Below are 16,091 nucleotides of genomic sequence, written 5' to 3'. Positions count from 1 at the left end.
GAGGCCAGGTGAGGGGCAGCAGCAGGTGCAGCTGGGCCCTCATCCCTCACCGCTGCCGCTGGATGTCTGCTGCACACGTGGTAAGGATGTCGATGGCAGTGAGGCGGGTCTGCTTGCGTGATGGAACAAAAACAATGACGGGCTTCTTGGGGGAGTGTTTGGTGATAGCGTGGTACACAGGCTTGGCCATCGACAGCAGGCGGGTCTGTGTGTGGCTGATGTTGAAACCCTGGGAGCCGAGGAAGAGCCTGAGGTTAGTATGCCTGGGTGACGGGGGCTGGGGCCCCGCAGGACTGGGGACTGGGCACTACCTGGATGTGCAGCTCCAGGGGCACAGGGCGCACATTGGGGTGGAAGTTGAAGGTGGAGGTGGCGCTGCACCCCAGCCAGTGGGCCACATCCTTTGCATTGGAAAGCGAGGAGCTGAGCGCCACGATGCGAATGGGCCGCTCTATCTGGGAGGAGATGTAGCGCATCCGGGAGCAGATCACCTCCAGGACGGGCTGGCAGAGTGGTAGGAAGAGTTACTGCAGGTCAGCCCTCCTCTGCCCTGAGCCACCCTCAGCAAACAGCCCAGCAGCCAGGAAGGGTCTCATCTCATCACCCACAGCACGCTCCACTCCACCCCCAAGCCCCAGCAGGGTCTCACTGCACTCCCCCATCCTTCGTCTTGCACCCTGCCCCCCCCCTCCCCAGCAGCCAGCCCCACCCGAGGCAACACTGCTTTCCGAGAGCACTACAAAACCCTCTTGGGGGCCTTTACAGGAAGGCAAGAGGCAGAATTCTCTTAGCCGGAGCTCCTGGTCTGTGGCCTCAACCCAAACACAAGGCCCCACATGGAGGTCCCTGGGCCAGTCCCAGCCCCTCCTCTGCATGAGGTCAGGTACATACCCCATTCTCGCCCCCAATCAGGTGGACCTCATCCACCACAAAAAGGTTGATGTTCTGGACGTTCTTGCGCTGCTTCCACCGCCGGGAGAGGATGTCCCACTTCTCGGGGGTGCTGAGGATGATGTTGCCCTTGCCCAGCAGCTTCAGGTCTGTGCTGGTCTCGCCCGTCAGCAGCACCACCTTCTTGTTGAGCCTGTCCTGGAACTTCTCGTACCAGTCCATGTACACCTGGCCAGGTGGGAGCAGAGGGGGCAGGAAAGGTCAGGCAGGACCAGGCAGCATTTATCATGAGGACAGCCTGAGAAGCAAATTGAGTGGCTGCTGATGAGCGGTTTGCGGCACTCAGGCTAGTGTGTAACCCCCAGCAGCTTTAGGTGATGAGAGCCCGCCCTCTAGCTTACAAACTGAAAACCTGGCCAAGGGAGAAGAAATTGGCTTGTCCCAGCTGACCTGCAAGTTTCAGGACTTAGAAAGTCTCGCTGGGGAACCTCAGATTCGTGCTGAGATACCTGCTCAGCCAGGGCCTCCATGGGGGTGATGTAGACGCAGCGGCCCTCTGCGTTCTGCAGCAGCATCCTCAGAATGGCGAACTCTGCACAGATGGTCTTCCCACTGCCCGTGGGGGCCCCCACAAACACGTTGTCGTCACTGTTGTACACGGTGTTGAACACTGCAAGCCAGCAGGGGGGAGATGAGGCGGGCTGGCACCAAGACCCAGCGCCAGAAGAGAGAACCACCCGGGGAGGGCAGGAGGCAGGCAGCTGTGCAGTGCAGCCTCCAGCCAGCCCCCAGCGTGCCTCCCTGCATCTCCCTGTTCTCTACCCTCCCACACGAAAGGAAAAGGGGACGACACCATGAAGGAGAGTCCAGGGCCCAGGGAGACTTGGGGAAAGACGACAGAAGCAAAGGAAGCCCAGTGTCCTCCTCTGCCAGTCTTGGTGGGGAACAGGATGTACAACGACTGGCTGCCTTTTTCAGGCCCTCTGGCTCTTTCCTATCTTTCCCGGAAGTACGGCTAACTGAGAAGGCAGGAGCCTGGCTTCGAGACTGGGCTAAAATCCACATTCTGCTGGTTTCTATCTGGGTCAACTGGGACACCCCCCAGGCCTCAGTTTCCATGTCTATGACACAGGACACTAACAATAGTGTCTCTAATAGTAAGTCCCTGACGGGACTGGTGGAAGGAACAAAAGAGCAAAGACCTAGGATGGACCTGGTCAAGTACTGGGAACACAGGGAGGGCTATGAGACAATGCGGAGGGGGCCTCAAGTAACCCCAGCACACTTCGGATCCCTGCTCAAGCAGCAGAGGCAAGCACCCAGCCACCTGCGCCTGGAGATCCTCCTGGTGAGACTGCAAAAGAACGACACAGACTGAACAGTACCCAGAGGCTTCTGAGAAGGAAAACTGTCCTGGAGCACTCCGCTGGCTCTGATGAGCTCCCAAGCCCGCCAAACACTGAGCACCCCACTTCCCTTCCTGCCACAGACCACTCCTGCCTCTGGGTGACCTTAAAAGGCCTCCTAGAACGGGGATGCCTACCTTGGGTCTGAATGGGGTTGAAGAAGGGAAATTTATCTTGATAGAGGCTCTCAAAGGCACTGTTCCTCAGAGCCGACACGGGTAAGGGCTGCAGGTCCAGGAGCTCGGTTGGAGGAGGGTACTTCTCGGGCAAGATCAGGTGCCGGAAGGAGACGGGCAGCTGGGTCTCACACGCTGCAGAGGACACAGGCAGGGGCAATCACCCTCTCCTTACCCTACAGAGCCCTTCCACGCACACTGGGAACCCAACCAGGTCATACCCAGCACACAGTGCCTCTGGGGGACATGTCCCTAGGGGGCCCTGGAAAGGAGACACTCACAAAGCCAGCGGTCGGACACCACCCGGATGAAATACTGTGGAGGCAGCGGCTCAAAGACAGGCACGAAGAACGTGATGAGGTGCTCGTCCTGGGCGTACTTGGCCTTGAGGAGAAAGTACTCATGGTGCAGAATCACCTCGCTGTCCACATCCTCCACCAGAATCCAGAAGGCCTCCGACGAGCCATGGACCTGCCAGCGCAAGCACGGGAACAAGGAACGTGAGCCACACAGGGACACAGCACCTCCAAACCAGCTCGCCTCAGAATCCCCCTGAAACCGGTCCCTCCGCCAGGCAAAACCTCACTTTTTCATCCCACTGGAAATCGGGCGTGATGGTCAGCTCCACTTTCAGGGTGGAGCGGGTGATGGGCTGCAGGTGCACAGACAGCTCCAACTTGGGGAACAGGTGGACGTACTTGTGGATGGTCTTGCCCATCTTCGGCATGCGGATGAGCTCACCTACAAGGAACGAGAGCCCAGGGCTGCGGCCCACCCAGCCAACCTGCAAACTGGGCCAAGGGCGACCAGGATGCAGATCCAATGCTGGTGGGCAGCTTCATCCCTTCACTCTCAGTGGAACGCAGAGGACTCAAGGTCTCAAGCCCACAACAGCTTTCCAGTGGGACCTGAACACAACCAGCAGGGCTCAAGGCTTGGGACTTGGGGGAGCTCGAAGGCCCAGGGAGATGCCTATGCTCCGAGAGCACCCACATACCTATCTCGTTATGATTCAGGTCATATAGACGCTCGAAGGGGAAGTTTTTCTTCTCAATCTTCTTCACAACTTCCTCAGGGAGTTTCCGGAACTGGCGCAGAGGGCACATGGACTGCCACCTATCCACAAGGAAATGAAACTGTTAGTCCTTTCTGCAGGGCCTCAGCATGGGTTCCCAGACATGATCCATGACCACACAAGAGAGTCATTAAAGGAAGACACTCGAGACAGTGCTGGCAATGAGGCAGGGAGCCAACGACCCCCCCCCTCACCCCAAAGGCCTTGCCCCTTTCCAGTGCTCACCCAGGTTCACGTCACAGTTCATGCATCGGGACCCGAGACCAGACGCACTGCAAGGCTTTCCCACCATACACGCCCTCAGCCCAGGCACCCCACTCGATGACGACCAGCTTCCGGCTCACAGCCCTTACATGCGTTTGTCGATCATTTTGCAGAGGTTCAGGGTCTTGTCTGTGAGTTGTGCCCACCCTCGGTTCAGGACAATTTCAAAGATTGCACGCATCAACCGGCCAGCTGACTGGGGAGAAATTAGGCCTTCCCTCTGTTAAGGTTCAGTTACCACAGGCCTATCCCAGGCCTAAATAAACTACTCTAGACATGGTTTAACTGCCCCAAGCTATGGCACAATCACCTTTACCAACTCAAATACAAGGTTCCCTCTATGATCACTCTTCTCCCTTCCACATATTAAGTGTCTGCTGAGCAAGGAACAGCTAGCAAAGTGCAGCCTAGGCCAGTCACACATCTGACCCTACCATTCACTGCATGACTGTAAAGCTTTTGGCCCATTTAGCATTTTAGGATTTTAGCAAGAAGCAGGGTGCTCATCACCTGCCCTCGGAAGTAAAGACTTGAAAAGGAGCTAACACAACCCTTCCCGTTTCTCCATTTACTGGGGAACCCTACAACCACAGCGGGAAGCCATGTCTCAGTAAGCAGCACACACTGTCAAAGGGGTCCTGTCCCTCTCAGGGTCTGTGGAACCCCCCAGCATTCTCTCTAAAGCCCTCATCCTTCCTGCTGATCCCACTCAAGATCAGCACAGTACAGTGATCGATCATACACAGATCAACCAACTAGCCAACCAGGGCACAACTGAGCATTCCCTCTCACTAGTGTCAGGCCTATTTCCCCCAAGACGCACAGAATACAAGGATCTGGAGCTGCTGAGGCCCATTCTCGTGGCCCAGCCCAGCCCAGCCCTCACCTGGGTAACATACACCATGTCGGCCATCAGTGCAAAGCCCTCCAATTTCAGCTGTGAGATGAAGGCTTGGAGAAGCACATTGATCTGGGGAAAAAAGCAAGGTCAGCTCAGAAGGATGCTAACCCCAAACAGTACGAGGGAGTGAATTACACTATGGCTCCAAAAATTCCAGACGTTCAACAGTCGTTACTCCAAATAGAAAGAACATGGTAAGAACGTAAAAACTGAGAGAACTGGGGTCCAAGCGCAGATGCCAATTCACACTTCATCTTGTAAGGGACCGTGAGGGCCCCTGACCGGTACCCGGGCAAGGAGGAGCAGCTCACCTTGGCGCTGGGCTCCTCGATGCTCTCCTTCACGGGGATGGGCACCCTCTCCAGCAATTTCTGCAGCTCCAGCTTTTCCTCCTGCCACAAGAAGAAAACAGGTGAAGGGACAGCCAGGTGGCCCCAGGAGACAGCACACAGCTGCTGGTGGCGAGCACCTGCTCCCCTTTCCAGCTCACGCCTCAGGCTCACCTCCCTCACGGTGATGTTCTTGAACTCGGAGGACAATGAGAAGACTCGGAAAAGCTCAATCTCACTCAGGGTGGGCTTTAGCAGCTGGTTGTAGGTCTGCACTGTGTCATTGGTGATATAGTAGTGACTGGCTATACGGCCCAGTTCAGTCACCTGGAGAGAAAGAGGACTCAGCCCACAGCTGACCATTAATCACCTCCACTCTCTAGCTGTGGACAACGGGAACCCGTCGGAGGAACACAGAGCAATGCAAGAAAGAGGGCACAATGAACTGACCCACAGCAAGCCAATGTCCACACGGATGAGAAAGCTCAATTATCCACCTCCACTAGGGGTATGGTTTAGGGAAGGAAGCAGTGCCAGGTTTTAGTCCACTGTTTTGGAAGTTTGTAGGTTCAAAGGGCACAATCCAGTTCTGACCTGTTTTTTCTATTGTTCCAAGCCGTGGGCAATCAGGCAGTATTCAAACCAAGAGAGCCACGTGAGCATCTCCCCTGGACCTACAGCTTTCGCTGAGGCTGCTGCTGCCAGACCCTCACCCCCTCACCTGGAAGTTGCCGGTCTTCTTATCGTACTTGATCAGATTGTTCTTGTCCAGCATCAAGGCAGCCGTGTGAACCAGGTCCAGGCGCCGCTGGTCCAGCAGCGGGTCCCCCTTGAGGTCGTCGTGGGAGATGCCATAGAGGGTTGGGGAGCGGAGCATTCGGATATACAGGTAGGCATAGCCCAGCCAGTTCACCGCATCCTACAGGAAGAACGCACGTTCTTGGTGCCTCCGAACAAATGCTCTGGTGTTTAGGGACCAATGCCCAACTACAAGGAGGTGTCCCATTATCTCCCAGGTGTTTAAAAAGCCAAAGATCTTTCTAAGATCTTGGTAACAAGGGGGACCTGTCAGCCACAGACCCAAGACCCTCATGCGGCAGCTTACACTGCAGAGGCAGCAGGGTGCGGGTGGGGGGACTGTGGATGCTGGAGGGCCAGCTGTGCCACAACGGGGACCATCCCACTGTGTGGCCCTCAGCTTTTCAGAGACAGCAATGAGGGCCGCGAGCAGAGCGCTCCCTACCTTTGCATTCTGGACATTCCCCAACACGATTTCTGCATTAAGCATGTCGGGCAGCTTCGATACCATCTGGCTCTCAATAGGAAGCTGCTGGTTGAGGAGGGACAGGTAGTATTGTAGCTCCCCATGAGACGTGATGAGTATCCCTTCGCCCTTGGTGTCATACTGGGGTCTTCCTGCCCGTCCCAACATCTAAATCAGAGACAGCAAACCAAGAGGGTTATGGCAGCAGAGCCTGGGTCCTGTTCACAGCTTTTACATTACAGAACATGGCCTTTGCTTTGCCGTGTTTCCAGCATCCTCTCATTCCGTTCACAGGACACTTTCCCTACTGTGAATGTACTCAAAGGATCCACACCTGCAGGATGTCCAGAGCCCCCAGTTCCGTCCAGCGCCCCTTCTCTGGGCTGTACACCTGGGTGCCTTTGATGATGACTGTATGTGCAGGGAGATTCACACCCCAAGCCAGGGTTGCTGTGGAAACTAAAACCTATAGGTGCAAGGCAAGGTAAAGAGGGAAACAGACATTACCATCAGAGGGCTCATCTCCCCAACATCTCTAGGCAACTGGCCCAGGACTGCAGTGGCCCCTAGTACTTGTCCATGTGACATCAGAATAAAGTGGAAAGGGTTCCTGGGGTTTCTCATCTATTCAAGAACTAATGTTTCAAGGTTCCTGACACACTTAAGAATCAGACATGCAGACCTGTAATCATCAACTTAAGGTTACCAGACAACATGAGCTCCCCGGAAAGAGGAAAGGTGTGGGGTTCTGACCTCAAGGCAGTGCCTGCAGCTACCTGCTGTTACCGAAGCACCTGCTCTGCTCTGCTCCGCGGGTGCTTCCCTCCTGCAGAGCGGGAGTGGCTGGGGGCCCTACCGCTTACTGTAGCCGCCACAGCTTTCTCACCTGGGCCACCGGAGCCACGAACAACGTGCAGCACAATCGCTGACATTCTAGGGCTTCTGCTGTCCGATTCACCTGCTCCCTCCAAAGCTCTGCCCGTCCTCACCTGAATGTGCTTGTCGGCAAACAGATCCTCCACCAGCGTTCGGTCCACTCGGGTCATGCCAGCATGATGGATTGCAAAGCCGTAAGGCAGGAGATCCTTTAGCTCCAGGTTCTACGGAACAGAAGAGCCTTCCTATGGGAACTCTCCCGAGGCAAATGTCAATCACACACATGCAAGCAGGTAAAATGAGTCCTTGCCTCCTACCTATTCCACATAACCATCCACATCCACACAACCAATCCTCACCTATGCGAGGCAATGGCACTGTTATGCCGCCCTGGTGTTGCTGTCTGGGGCCTGCAAAAGAGCCAGATACCTGGCAGAAAACGAGGGACCCTGGGCCTGCCCCTCCTCACCTTGCACTGTTCAGCTTCCGTCCGAAGGACCTCTGTGGAGGCAGAGCCCTCCCTTAGAAACAGACCCAGAGTGTCCTTCTCCAGGCACATGTCTCGGATGGCCCTGGCAGTTTTCCCAGTCTCTTTCCTGGAGTGGACAAATACCAGCACCTAAGTAAAAATCAATTTGCTACAGTCAAATTCCAATGTTTCAAAAGCCATTCTCACAGCCCCAGGGCACCACCCAGCAGGAAGCAGAAGAAGCACCACCATGAGGCCAGAAGCCGAAGCCTTGAAAAAAGAAGCAGTGGCAGGATGTGTGCTGGCTCAGAAGCCTCCTAGCAACAATGCCAGCAAGACCCTAAGGGAGTGAAGCTGCCAAGTACAGTGGGAAACAACTAACTCTCGCACCCTAGTCTTTAACAGCAAACTTAAGTATACCATGGGTGCAATCTCAGAAATTTCGACTCAGGATTTGTGTTCAGGTACCTGACAAAATTCGAAGTCAAATGGAGGATTTGTCTGATAATAGCTGGAATACTACATGAAATAATGAGCACTGTCCTTCATAAAAAGATTTAGGGAATAAGTCCTAATACGAGACTGGGACCATTGTGTAGGAAATAAAGTCCTCCTAGTATTTAGTGTCTCTTCATAGAATCCCATATGCTTCTTTTTACCAGACAAAAAGAAACACCTAACTTATCATTTTTTGTTTTTTTGTTTTTTCACTTCGTTAACATGATCAAACTCAATGCTCAATTGAAAAAATTCATTCTATACTTACTAATAAAATGCCCTCTTTCATAACTAATTTTTAATTGTCATCTTTATTTTTACTGTCTTGTGTTTTTTACTGTAAGCCACCCTTGGAAATGTAGAGACAGGCTGCCTGATCCTCCAGGTCTGGGGGTTTCTTTTCTGGGAAATTTTAAATTACAAATGCAATTTCTTTAATGCCAATTTCTATTTCATCTTGGCTGCATTTTGACAGTTTGTGGTTTTCAAGGAATTGGTCCTTTTCTTCTAATTTGTCCAATCATGAGCGGCATTAATAGCCTTCTAACAGCGGCAGGGTCTGTAGTGAGACCCCATGGCATGTCTGATGTCAGGGACTGGTGTGGGTGTCTCTCTCTTTTCCTCTTTGTTAATCTTGGCCGACTGAGCATAAGTAGGTCAAGAAAACAGAAGAAAGTGTTCAAGAATAACAAGGGATCGTGAACAGACCTGGTTTTTTCCAGCATGTTCCATGATTTTCTCATAAACTATCTCGTTCATGATCTGGAAACGCTTAATAGCTTTTTTCTCGGTGATGCCCACATAAGTCTGTTCCAGAGGCACTGGGCGGAAGCTAGAAATCCAACAGTTACACACGTGAGGCTTCTGGCAGGTAACGCTGAGGGAACCAGCAGTCCTCCTTCCAGCCCTGGGAGCACATTCATCTAATATTCCTCTTTTTGTATTCATACCACATTAAAACCCAAAGGCCCCTCTCAAACCACTCCAGTAGAGCTTGCTGGAAAAGGGGATGGAAACAGGGAGATTACCCTGATTCAACTTCTCCTATACCTGTTGTCAAAATAGAAGAGGCCCTTGGCAGGATCGACACGCAGAAAGGTGGCCACATCCTCGTAGTTGGGGAGGGTGGCGCTAAGACCAATGAGTCGGACATCCTCTTGGGTCATCTCAATGTTTCGGATGGCCCTGGCCACCAGAGCTTCTAATACAGGCCCTCTGTCATCATGGAGGAGATGGATCTCATCCTAAGGAAGGAGGAAGGCAGCAAAGTAACTCCAGGACTAAGGAATTCAAGCCCCCTTCCCTGAGACCAGTACCATGCTATAGGCCTATAACCTAGAATTCCAAACAGAGGAGGCAAGAAAGGGAATCCTAGGTCAGGACCTGTTACAAACTCAAAGGAGAAAGACAAAATTCACCATGAAATACCTGAGGAAATAACACACTTTGACCAGGAGTTACTTTTACTTTCAGTGAAGCTTAACAGTTCCCAATAAGAAAACCTGATACTGCAGGTGAAGGAGTTCAGAAGTTTACTCAAAAGTAAATTTCTTTACTAAAATGAAGCTTCTGATCAGGCCATTTTCATAGCAAGCAAGACTCCCCCTCTGAGCAGTTATCCTTACTCAAGACAAAAGATATCATGTATCAAATGATGAGTTCACATGGTCTAAAGCAGTGCTTCTCAAATTTCAGTATGCATAAAAGCAGCAGGGGATTCTGTGAAAATGCAGATTATTTTCAGGTGTGGGTGGGCCCTGAGATTCTGCATTTCTGACAAGCTCCCCCTGGATGCTGCCACTGCTGGTCCAGAGATGAGGCTTTGAGCTCCAAGGTTCTAACGCAGCCACACAGTCAGTCCTGCAGGCCGTGGGCCACGTGACCTCTGTGGCAAATACCCAACTCTGCCACAGGACAAAAGCAGCCGCGGACCCTACATAAATGGGCAGTGGGGCAGCGTTCTGATAAAACTTCCATTACAAAAACTGGCAGCTACAGACTGCCAGGCTCTGCCCTAAAACACTGAAAACCACCACTCAGGTTTCCTTTCTACTGCTCTGGACGACGTAAAGAAACCACACTCAACATCAAAGTCATTCCTCTCTGGGTGTTTCTGCAGACACAGAACACAATACCCTAAATGAAATATTCATAAAGACCTTTAATGTTCCGGTGTAATACAATTTGCTTTTTTATTTTCTTACACTTATAATGTTCCAGACATAAAAACAGACAAAGAATAATGTGGCCAACACCCTGGGCCTACTATGGGGTTTTTGAGTTATGTGCGGATTCTCACTTACTGGGAATAACAAAGCTGCCGCTGGCTGTCACTCCAAAGGTCATTGCCAAACAGGCACTGCAGGAACACTTGGTAAAACCAGCCACCACCAGCCCCACCCCAACCAGGATCGGTCACCACAACCGCTCAAGTGCTTCCTGCTCACCAGGATGACGAGCCGCACCAGCTGGGTGTAGGTGCGCTCCCCACCCTTGCGGGTGATGATGTCCCACTTCTCAGGGGTGCAGACGATGATCTGAGTGGCGCTGATCTCCTCTTTGCACAGCTGGTGGTCCCCAGTCAGTTCCGCGACGGTGATGCCGTAGGTGGCCAGGCGCTGGGCAGAGAAAGGGTGTGTCAGGCAGGGAAGCAGGGGGCCTCAGCGGCGGGCACGGAGAGTGGGTGCCCACAACCAGGTACACACACACCAGGTGAATTAGATCTTATCAACATCTATTCCTTTAAAAAATCCACCTTTACACACAGCAAATAGGGCACACAAAGCATCTGTGGGGGCTCTGTATGCAGAGGGGGAGATGGAGGCCTGTATGTAACCAGGGCCTGGAATGCCACCTCCAAGTCTCCTGTCAGCCACACTCACAGGAGCACTTCATAGACCTCAAATGCAAAGGACACCTACAGCAGGGATGCACTAAAGAGAGGGTGAAATAAAGGTGAGAACCTGTCGTAAAAGTCTAAGACAGGTTAGGATGTTCTTGCTTCAGAAACTATCTGGGTCAAGTCCCAACTATGAAATGGAGAAAAACATCCCTGCCCAAGGCACTGCAGAGATGACCCGCTAGAAGAACCATCAACGGACCAGGCCTGCTCCCAATACACTGGGCGCTGCACCCGGAACCTTCTGGAGGCAAGGCCTACTCTTCACCTTCCCAAAGCTGCCCACCATCTCCTGCACCAAGGAGCGCATGGGGGCGATGTAGATGATCTTGAAGTCGTCCACGTTGATGGTGCCGTCCATGTTGATGTGCTTCCCTATCTCGCGGAGCATGCACATCAGGGCCACGTTGGTCTTGCCGGCCCCCTAAGAGAGAACGGGGACAAACAGGCCCTAACTTCTGGGCTCATTGCTATAGCAGAGAACAGAGCATGCCCTGGGGTGCTGGGGACTGGAGGGGGGTGGGGAGTGATGAAAAACAATCCTGCCACTGAAACTACAGACCACATTCCCTAAGCACAAAGTCGTCGGGAGTGCTTACAGTCGGAGCACATAGCAGCAGGTTCTCGTCGGTCTCCAGGGCGGCACGGTAGAGCTTGCTCTGGATCCGATTCAGTGTTTTGAAGCCTTCGAATCCGGCCTGGGCATACTTTGGCAGCTTTTCCACCGGAAGCAGTTGCTAGAAGGAGAAAATGCCATTCACGTCGTATCGGCAGGATTGTTTTTGAGAGAACACCAGGGTTTCGATTCCTGACAGCCTGCATGTTTGTTTCTCTGAAGGTCAGTCTAGAGAGATCAATACTATCCCCTGGGCTGAAAATCAGAATGGGAAAACTGTGAGACAGCTTCCACTCCTAGAATAAACGACCTATGAGATGAGGCCACCTTCTGATCAGCGGGCTGAAATCTGAACTGGGAGGTGACCTGAGGAGAAAACGGAGACAAGCAGTTCACTCACTTCCTCCGAGCCAAAGGGTTTGGGTTTCAGGGCGGGCACGTGCACTTCTTCATAGCCCTTACGCTGGCGACGGAAGGACCCATCTGGGAGCTGGCAGCGTTTATTGGCCATGAAGTGGCTTCCCTGGGTGAAAACCAGGTCCTCCAAGTCCAGAACCTGCCGTGGAGCCAGGGCCTGGGAACAGAGAGAACAGACACACAGAGGAGGTGAGCGAGCCAAGCAGGCAAGGGTCCACCCACCACACCCAGGCTTGGGCCACTGCCCACCTCTCCACCCTGGTCCAGGTCCATGGCCTCCAGGTCTGTGTCCACACGGGACTGGCGTACTCGCTCTCGCCGCGTCCTCTCTTCCTGCAGCAGGAAATCCAAATAAAAACTATTCATCACTGTCCTTGTCAGTCGCTGCCTCGCTGAGACAGACTCACAAGGCATGGTTAGTAAGTCCCGACACAGAGAGAGTGCCCTTTCCACTCAGACACCTGCCACGGAGACCACCAGAACGATCCAAGCAAACCAACATCTTTAAGAAAAAGCACCACCTTAACGTGTCAGGAGTAGATGCTCTACAATTCAGCATCAAGGGCTTTCTCTGAGGAGCAGAAGCCTGAGTTCTGTATTAAGCAAACACATATGTCTGTATTTTCAGTTTCTGAAACAGTGAAATGTCTACATGGTGCTGGTGAAGACAGCCACTAGCATGCATGGACTCTAATCTGTACCCACTAACAAACCCCAGAGAATTCAGGAAAACACTTCACTTCTTCAACTTCCCTTTTTATTAGGAACTGAGCTTTATATTGCAACCTCCTAGCCAATGTCCCCTTTTCAAAGCAAATGACCTCACTCAGGAATCAGACAAACCAATCTGGCCCTTACTCGGATCAGATCCTCCTTCTCAGTTTCATGGAGCTGGTAGAGGAACTTGGCCAATTCTGGATCAGCTTCCATTTTCCCCATGATTCTTTCCTTCTCAGCTTCACTCTGTGCACTGGCCAGCAAGGTGCAGTATAAAACTGCCAACGAAAAAAGGAAGCAAAGGAAGGATGAGAGAAAATTAGCCTCAAACTTGGGTAGAAGAAGATAAAAAGCGAAATGTATGCCAAAGCTAGGAAAGCAACACAGTCTCTATCCTGCACATACACACATACACACCCAGGCCCCTCTATACTCACTCATCATCCTGTGCTGCCGCAGCACTTTAATAAAATCGAACGTGTTGAAGCCAAGGAGCAGAACCAGCTGGTTCTCACATTCGCGATCGTCACTGGCTGTCTGCAGAGGGAGTGACACCATTAGGAGTGCCATCTGCTGCAGACACTCCCCATCTGCTACAAGGCACCGAACACAGAAACACATTTTAGCCACTTTTCCCCACAGAAAAAATTGTTTCTCTTGGCCATACCTTCAGAATCTCCAACACTTCATCAGCCTTCTTCTGCGACACAATGGCATCATCATAGAAACGACTGAGCTGCCGCTGTAGCCAAAAGGCATCAATATCCCGAGGGTGCAAATCCTTCTTCTTGGAACTCATCAGCTCACCCGAGGCAACGAGCTACAACAACCACCAAGTACTTGGCTTACCAGGCCTCTGTTTGCTGAAGTGCTTCTCACTGCCCTGTGGCAAACTTCTACTCTCCATCCCATGACCAGCTTCCTTGGAGGACTTTGTGCTATATTAAGACTGGGCGCACACAGGCTAAGATCTCATCACCTCATGCCTTAGGGAAGGGGATGATGACCCAGGCTGAAATCTTCAGAAAATCAAGAGACTAAATGCTGATTGCAGCTCATCCTCTAATGAGGTGGAGCTATCAACAACACACAGCAGGTCCTGGCACGGGAAAGACTGCTATGCCCAGATGTGACAGGCCCTGTGGTGATGGGAAGTGGTGGCACTCACGTTAGCCGAGAGGGTGCAGCGCACAACGGCCTCATCCCCTTCCATGTCATCATCAGAGGCCTCTTCTCGAACCTCCCCATACACATCTTCATCACCTTCCTGTGGAAACAGCCCCAACCCCCATCCATGACCTGGAGCTGATCCTGGCATCCCCACAGAACCTCTCGAGTCACCCCAAATCAGCCCTGTGGTTAGATGAAACCAGCAGCTTCTCAGAGCCGAGGTCAGCCTAACTCCAGGCACACACGATGGAATGCCCTCACTACCCTCAGACCCACTGTGTGGAAGTTGTCAGATGGCGCCCACATCTCTTCTGCTTCTCACTCCCCGCTGAAACAGTGTCAACTGGATCATCACAGCCTCTCTCATAGGCCCAAAATCAATACTCAAAAAAAATCAGAGCTTTTTAGACTACAGAGGCAGGCTTGGGAAAGCCAACAGTGATCCCAAGATGGAAAGACCACACTTGGCTTGCTCAGCATAGCAGTCCCAGTACTTAACAATGTCATGGTCAGAGCAGGTACTTAAGAAATAATAACCATTTTCTAAGTTAATGAATTGCTATGAGAAAACTATTCTTTCAGTCTGTTATTACTTTAAAATCATAAAATCTTGTTCTATACTATAGGAAGGAGGTTAGCAGTCATCTATTTCTATCACCTTTTACAGAAAAAGAAACTGAGGCCAAATGACCTACCCAAGACATGGGACAAAAATTCAGATGTCTTGGCCTCCAGTTCAGTTTTTGCCTGACTCTCCCATGCCACTCTTTCTTTCCGTTCGATATATGACACCCCCAAGCCAGCATTTTACCTTCCAGGAGGCAAACCCATCCACTGGGAACTCTAAGGTGAGTTTACAATTTTTTTAGTTTCCCACTTGTCCCCATTTAATTCTAGTCCAGAAATCCTTGTCAAAAGGTAAATAACAACCCCAGTGACCGCTGTAACTGTTGAACAGTGTGCAAACTGTGCCAGGGCTTGGGACAAATATGCTTTCTTTCTTTCAAAACTGGCAGTGGAACACAGTGCTGAACTAATGAGAAATTATGATCACAAGAAGTTCAAAATACAGTAAGAAAAACACAACTGGTATCCACTGTACTTTATCTATCTTTATTTGACCCATTAGGTTTATTTTAAAGTATTATTTGTTGATTTAATTTTGCTTTACAAATTTACCTAAAGCTAAACACAATAACTTTTTTTTGCAAAACAATACATACTGCTTAAGTATGACACCCATCCAGCAACATAAAATTAATATGGCTTACATGGGACATGACTCCCAGGGATGTAAATCTCCCCGGCAACATGAGACATGACTCTCGGGTATGAGCATGGACACGGCATTATAGGATTGAGAAAGCATTCTTGACCAAAAGGGGGAAGAAAAATGAACAGAATAAAGTTTCAGTGGCTGAGAGAATTCCAATGGAGTGGAGAGGTCTTTCTGGAAGTTATTCTTATGCTTTAGATAGTATCCCTTTTTAGTTTTTAGTGTATTAGAACACCTGGAAGGAAATACCTGAAACTGTTGAACTGCAATCCAGTAGCTTCCATTCTTAAAGATGACTGTATAACTATATAGCTTATACAGTGTGACCATGTGATTGTGAAAACCTGGGTGACACGCCATTTAACCAGTGAATGGACACATGAGTAGAAACTGGGGATAAAAGTAAATGAATAATAAGGGAGGGATTGTGGGGATGGGATGTTTCAGGTGTTCATTTTTACTTTTATTTTAATTTTTATTCTTATTTTTTTTGGAATAATGAAAATGTTCAAAAATTGTGATAAATGCACAACTATATGATGATATTGTGAACAACTGATTGTACACTGTGGATGATTGTATGGTATGTGCATATATCTCAATAAAATTGCATTAAAATTAAAAAAAAAAAAATTAATATGGCTTGAACTTCCAGAAAGAGGGCAGAATAAGTGAGGCACAGCAAACTTCTCTGTCAAAGAAACTAGGGAAAAGGCAGAAAAATGCCCAGGACAGTGGTTTCAGGGTGTGAGCAGTCAGAGAGGGACCTCTATGATACGTGGTGGGGACTTGGATGAAAAACCGGAGAAACTGCGTCTCAAAGGATGAGCAAGTTTACTAAGCCGGG

General features: G+C 50.9%; 1 protein-coding gene across 1 annotated transcript in view; it reads right to left on the bottom strand.

The window, feature by feature from the left end:
* Window positions 1-16,091, bottom strand: part of SNRNP200 (small nuclear ribonucleoprotein U5 subunit 200) — a 30,854-nt gene that overhangs the window by 5,910 nt on the left and 8,853 nt on the right. The window contains 28 exon segments of the mRNA XM_037806876.1: window positions 51-229; window positions 312-503; window positions 892-1,119; window positions 1,401-1,561; window positions 2,435-2,608; window positions 2,755-2,944; window positions 3,060-3,214; window positions 3,471-3,589; window positions 3,902-4,008; window positions 4,699-4,782; window positions 5,025-5,105; window positions 5,217-5,369; window positions 5,764-5,961; window positions 6,286-6,474; window positions 6,641-6,772; window positions 7,296-7,406; window positions 7,652-7,801; window positions 8,858-8,981; window positions 9,200-9,393; window positions 10,597-10,767; window positions 11,317-11,472; window positions 11,648-11,785; window positions 12,065-12,238; window positions 12,331-12,414; window positions 12,940-13,076; window positions 13,236-13,335; window positions 13,466-13,618; window positions 13,967-14,065. Of these exon segments, the coding sequence (XP_037662804.1) occupies window positions 51-229; window positions 312-503; window positions 892-1,119; window positions 1,401-1,561; window positions 2,435-2,608; window positions 2,755-2,944; window positions 3,060-3,214; window positions 3,471-3,589; window positions 3,902-4,008; window positions 4,699-4,782; window positions 5,025-5,105; window positions 5,217-5,369; window positions 5,764-5,961; window positions 6,286-6,474; window positions 6,641-6,772; window positions 7,296-7,406; window positions 7,652-7,801; window positions 8,858-8,981; window positions 9,200-9,393; window positions 10,597-10,767; window positions 11,317-11,472; window positions 11,648-11,785; window positions 12,065-12,238; window positions 12,331-12,414; window positions 12,940-13,076; window positions 13,236-13,335; window positions 13,466-13,618; window positions 13,967-14,065 (4,133 nt within the window).

The sequence above is a fragment of the Choloepus didactylus genome, chromosome 17, assembly GCF_015220235.1.
Source record: "Choloepus didactylus isolate mChoDid1 chromosome 17, mChoDid1.pri, whole genome shotgun sequence".
Classification (NCBI taxonomy): Eukaryota; Metazoa; Chordata; class Mammalia; order Pilosa; family Megalonychidae; genus Choloepus; species Choloepus didactylus.
Note: the sequence above shows the minus strand (reverse complement) of the source record. Positions and strands in the feature narration are given on the sequence as shown.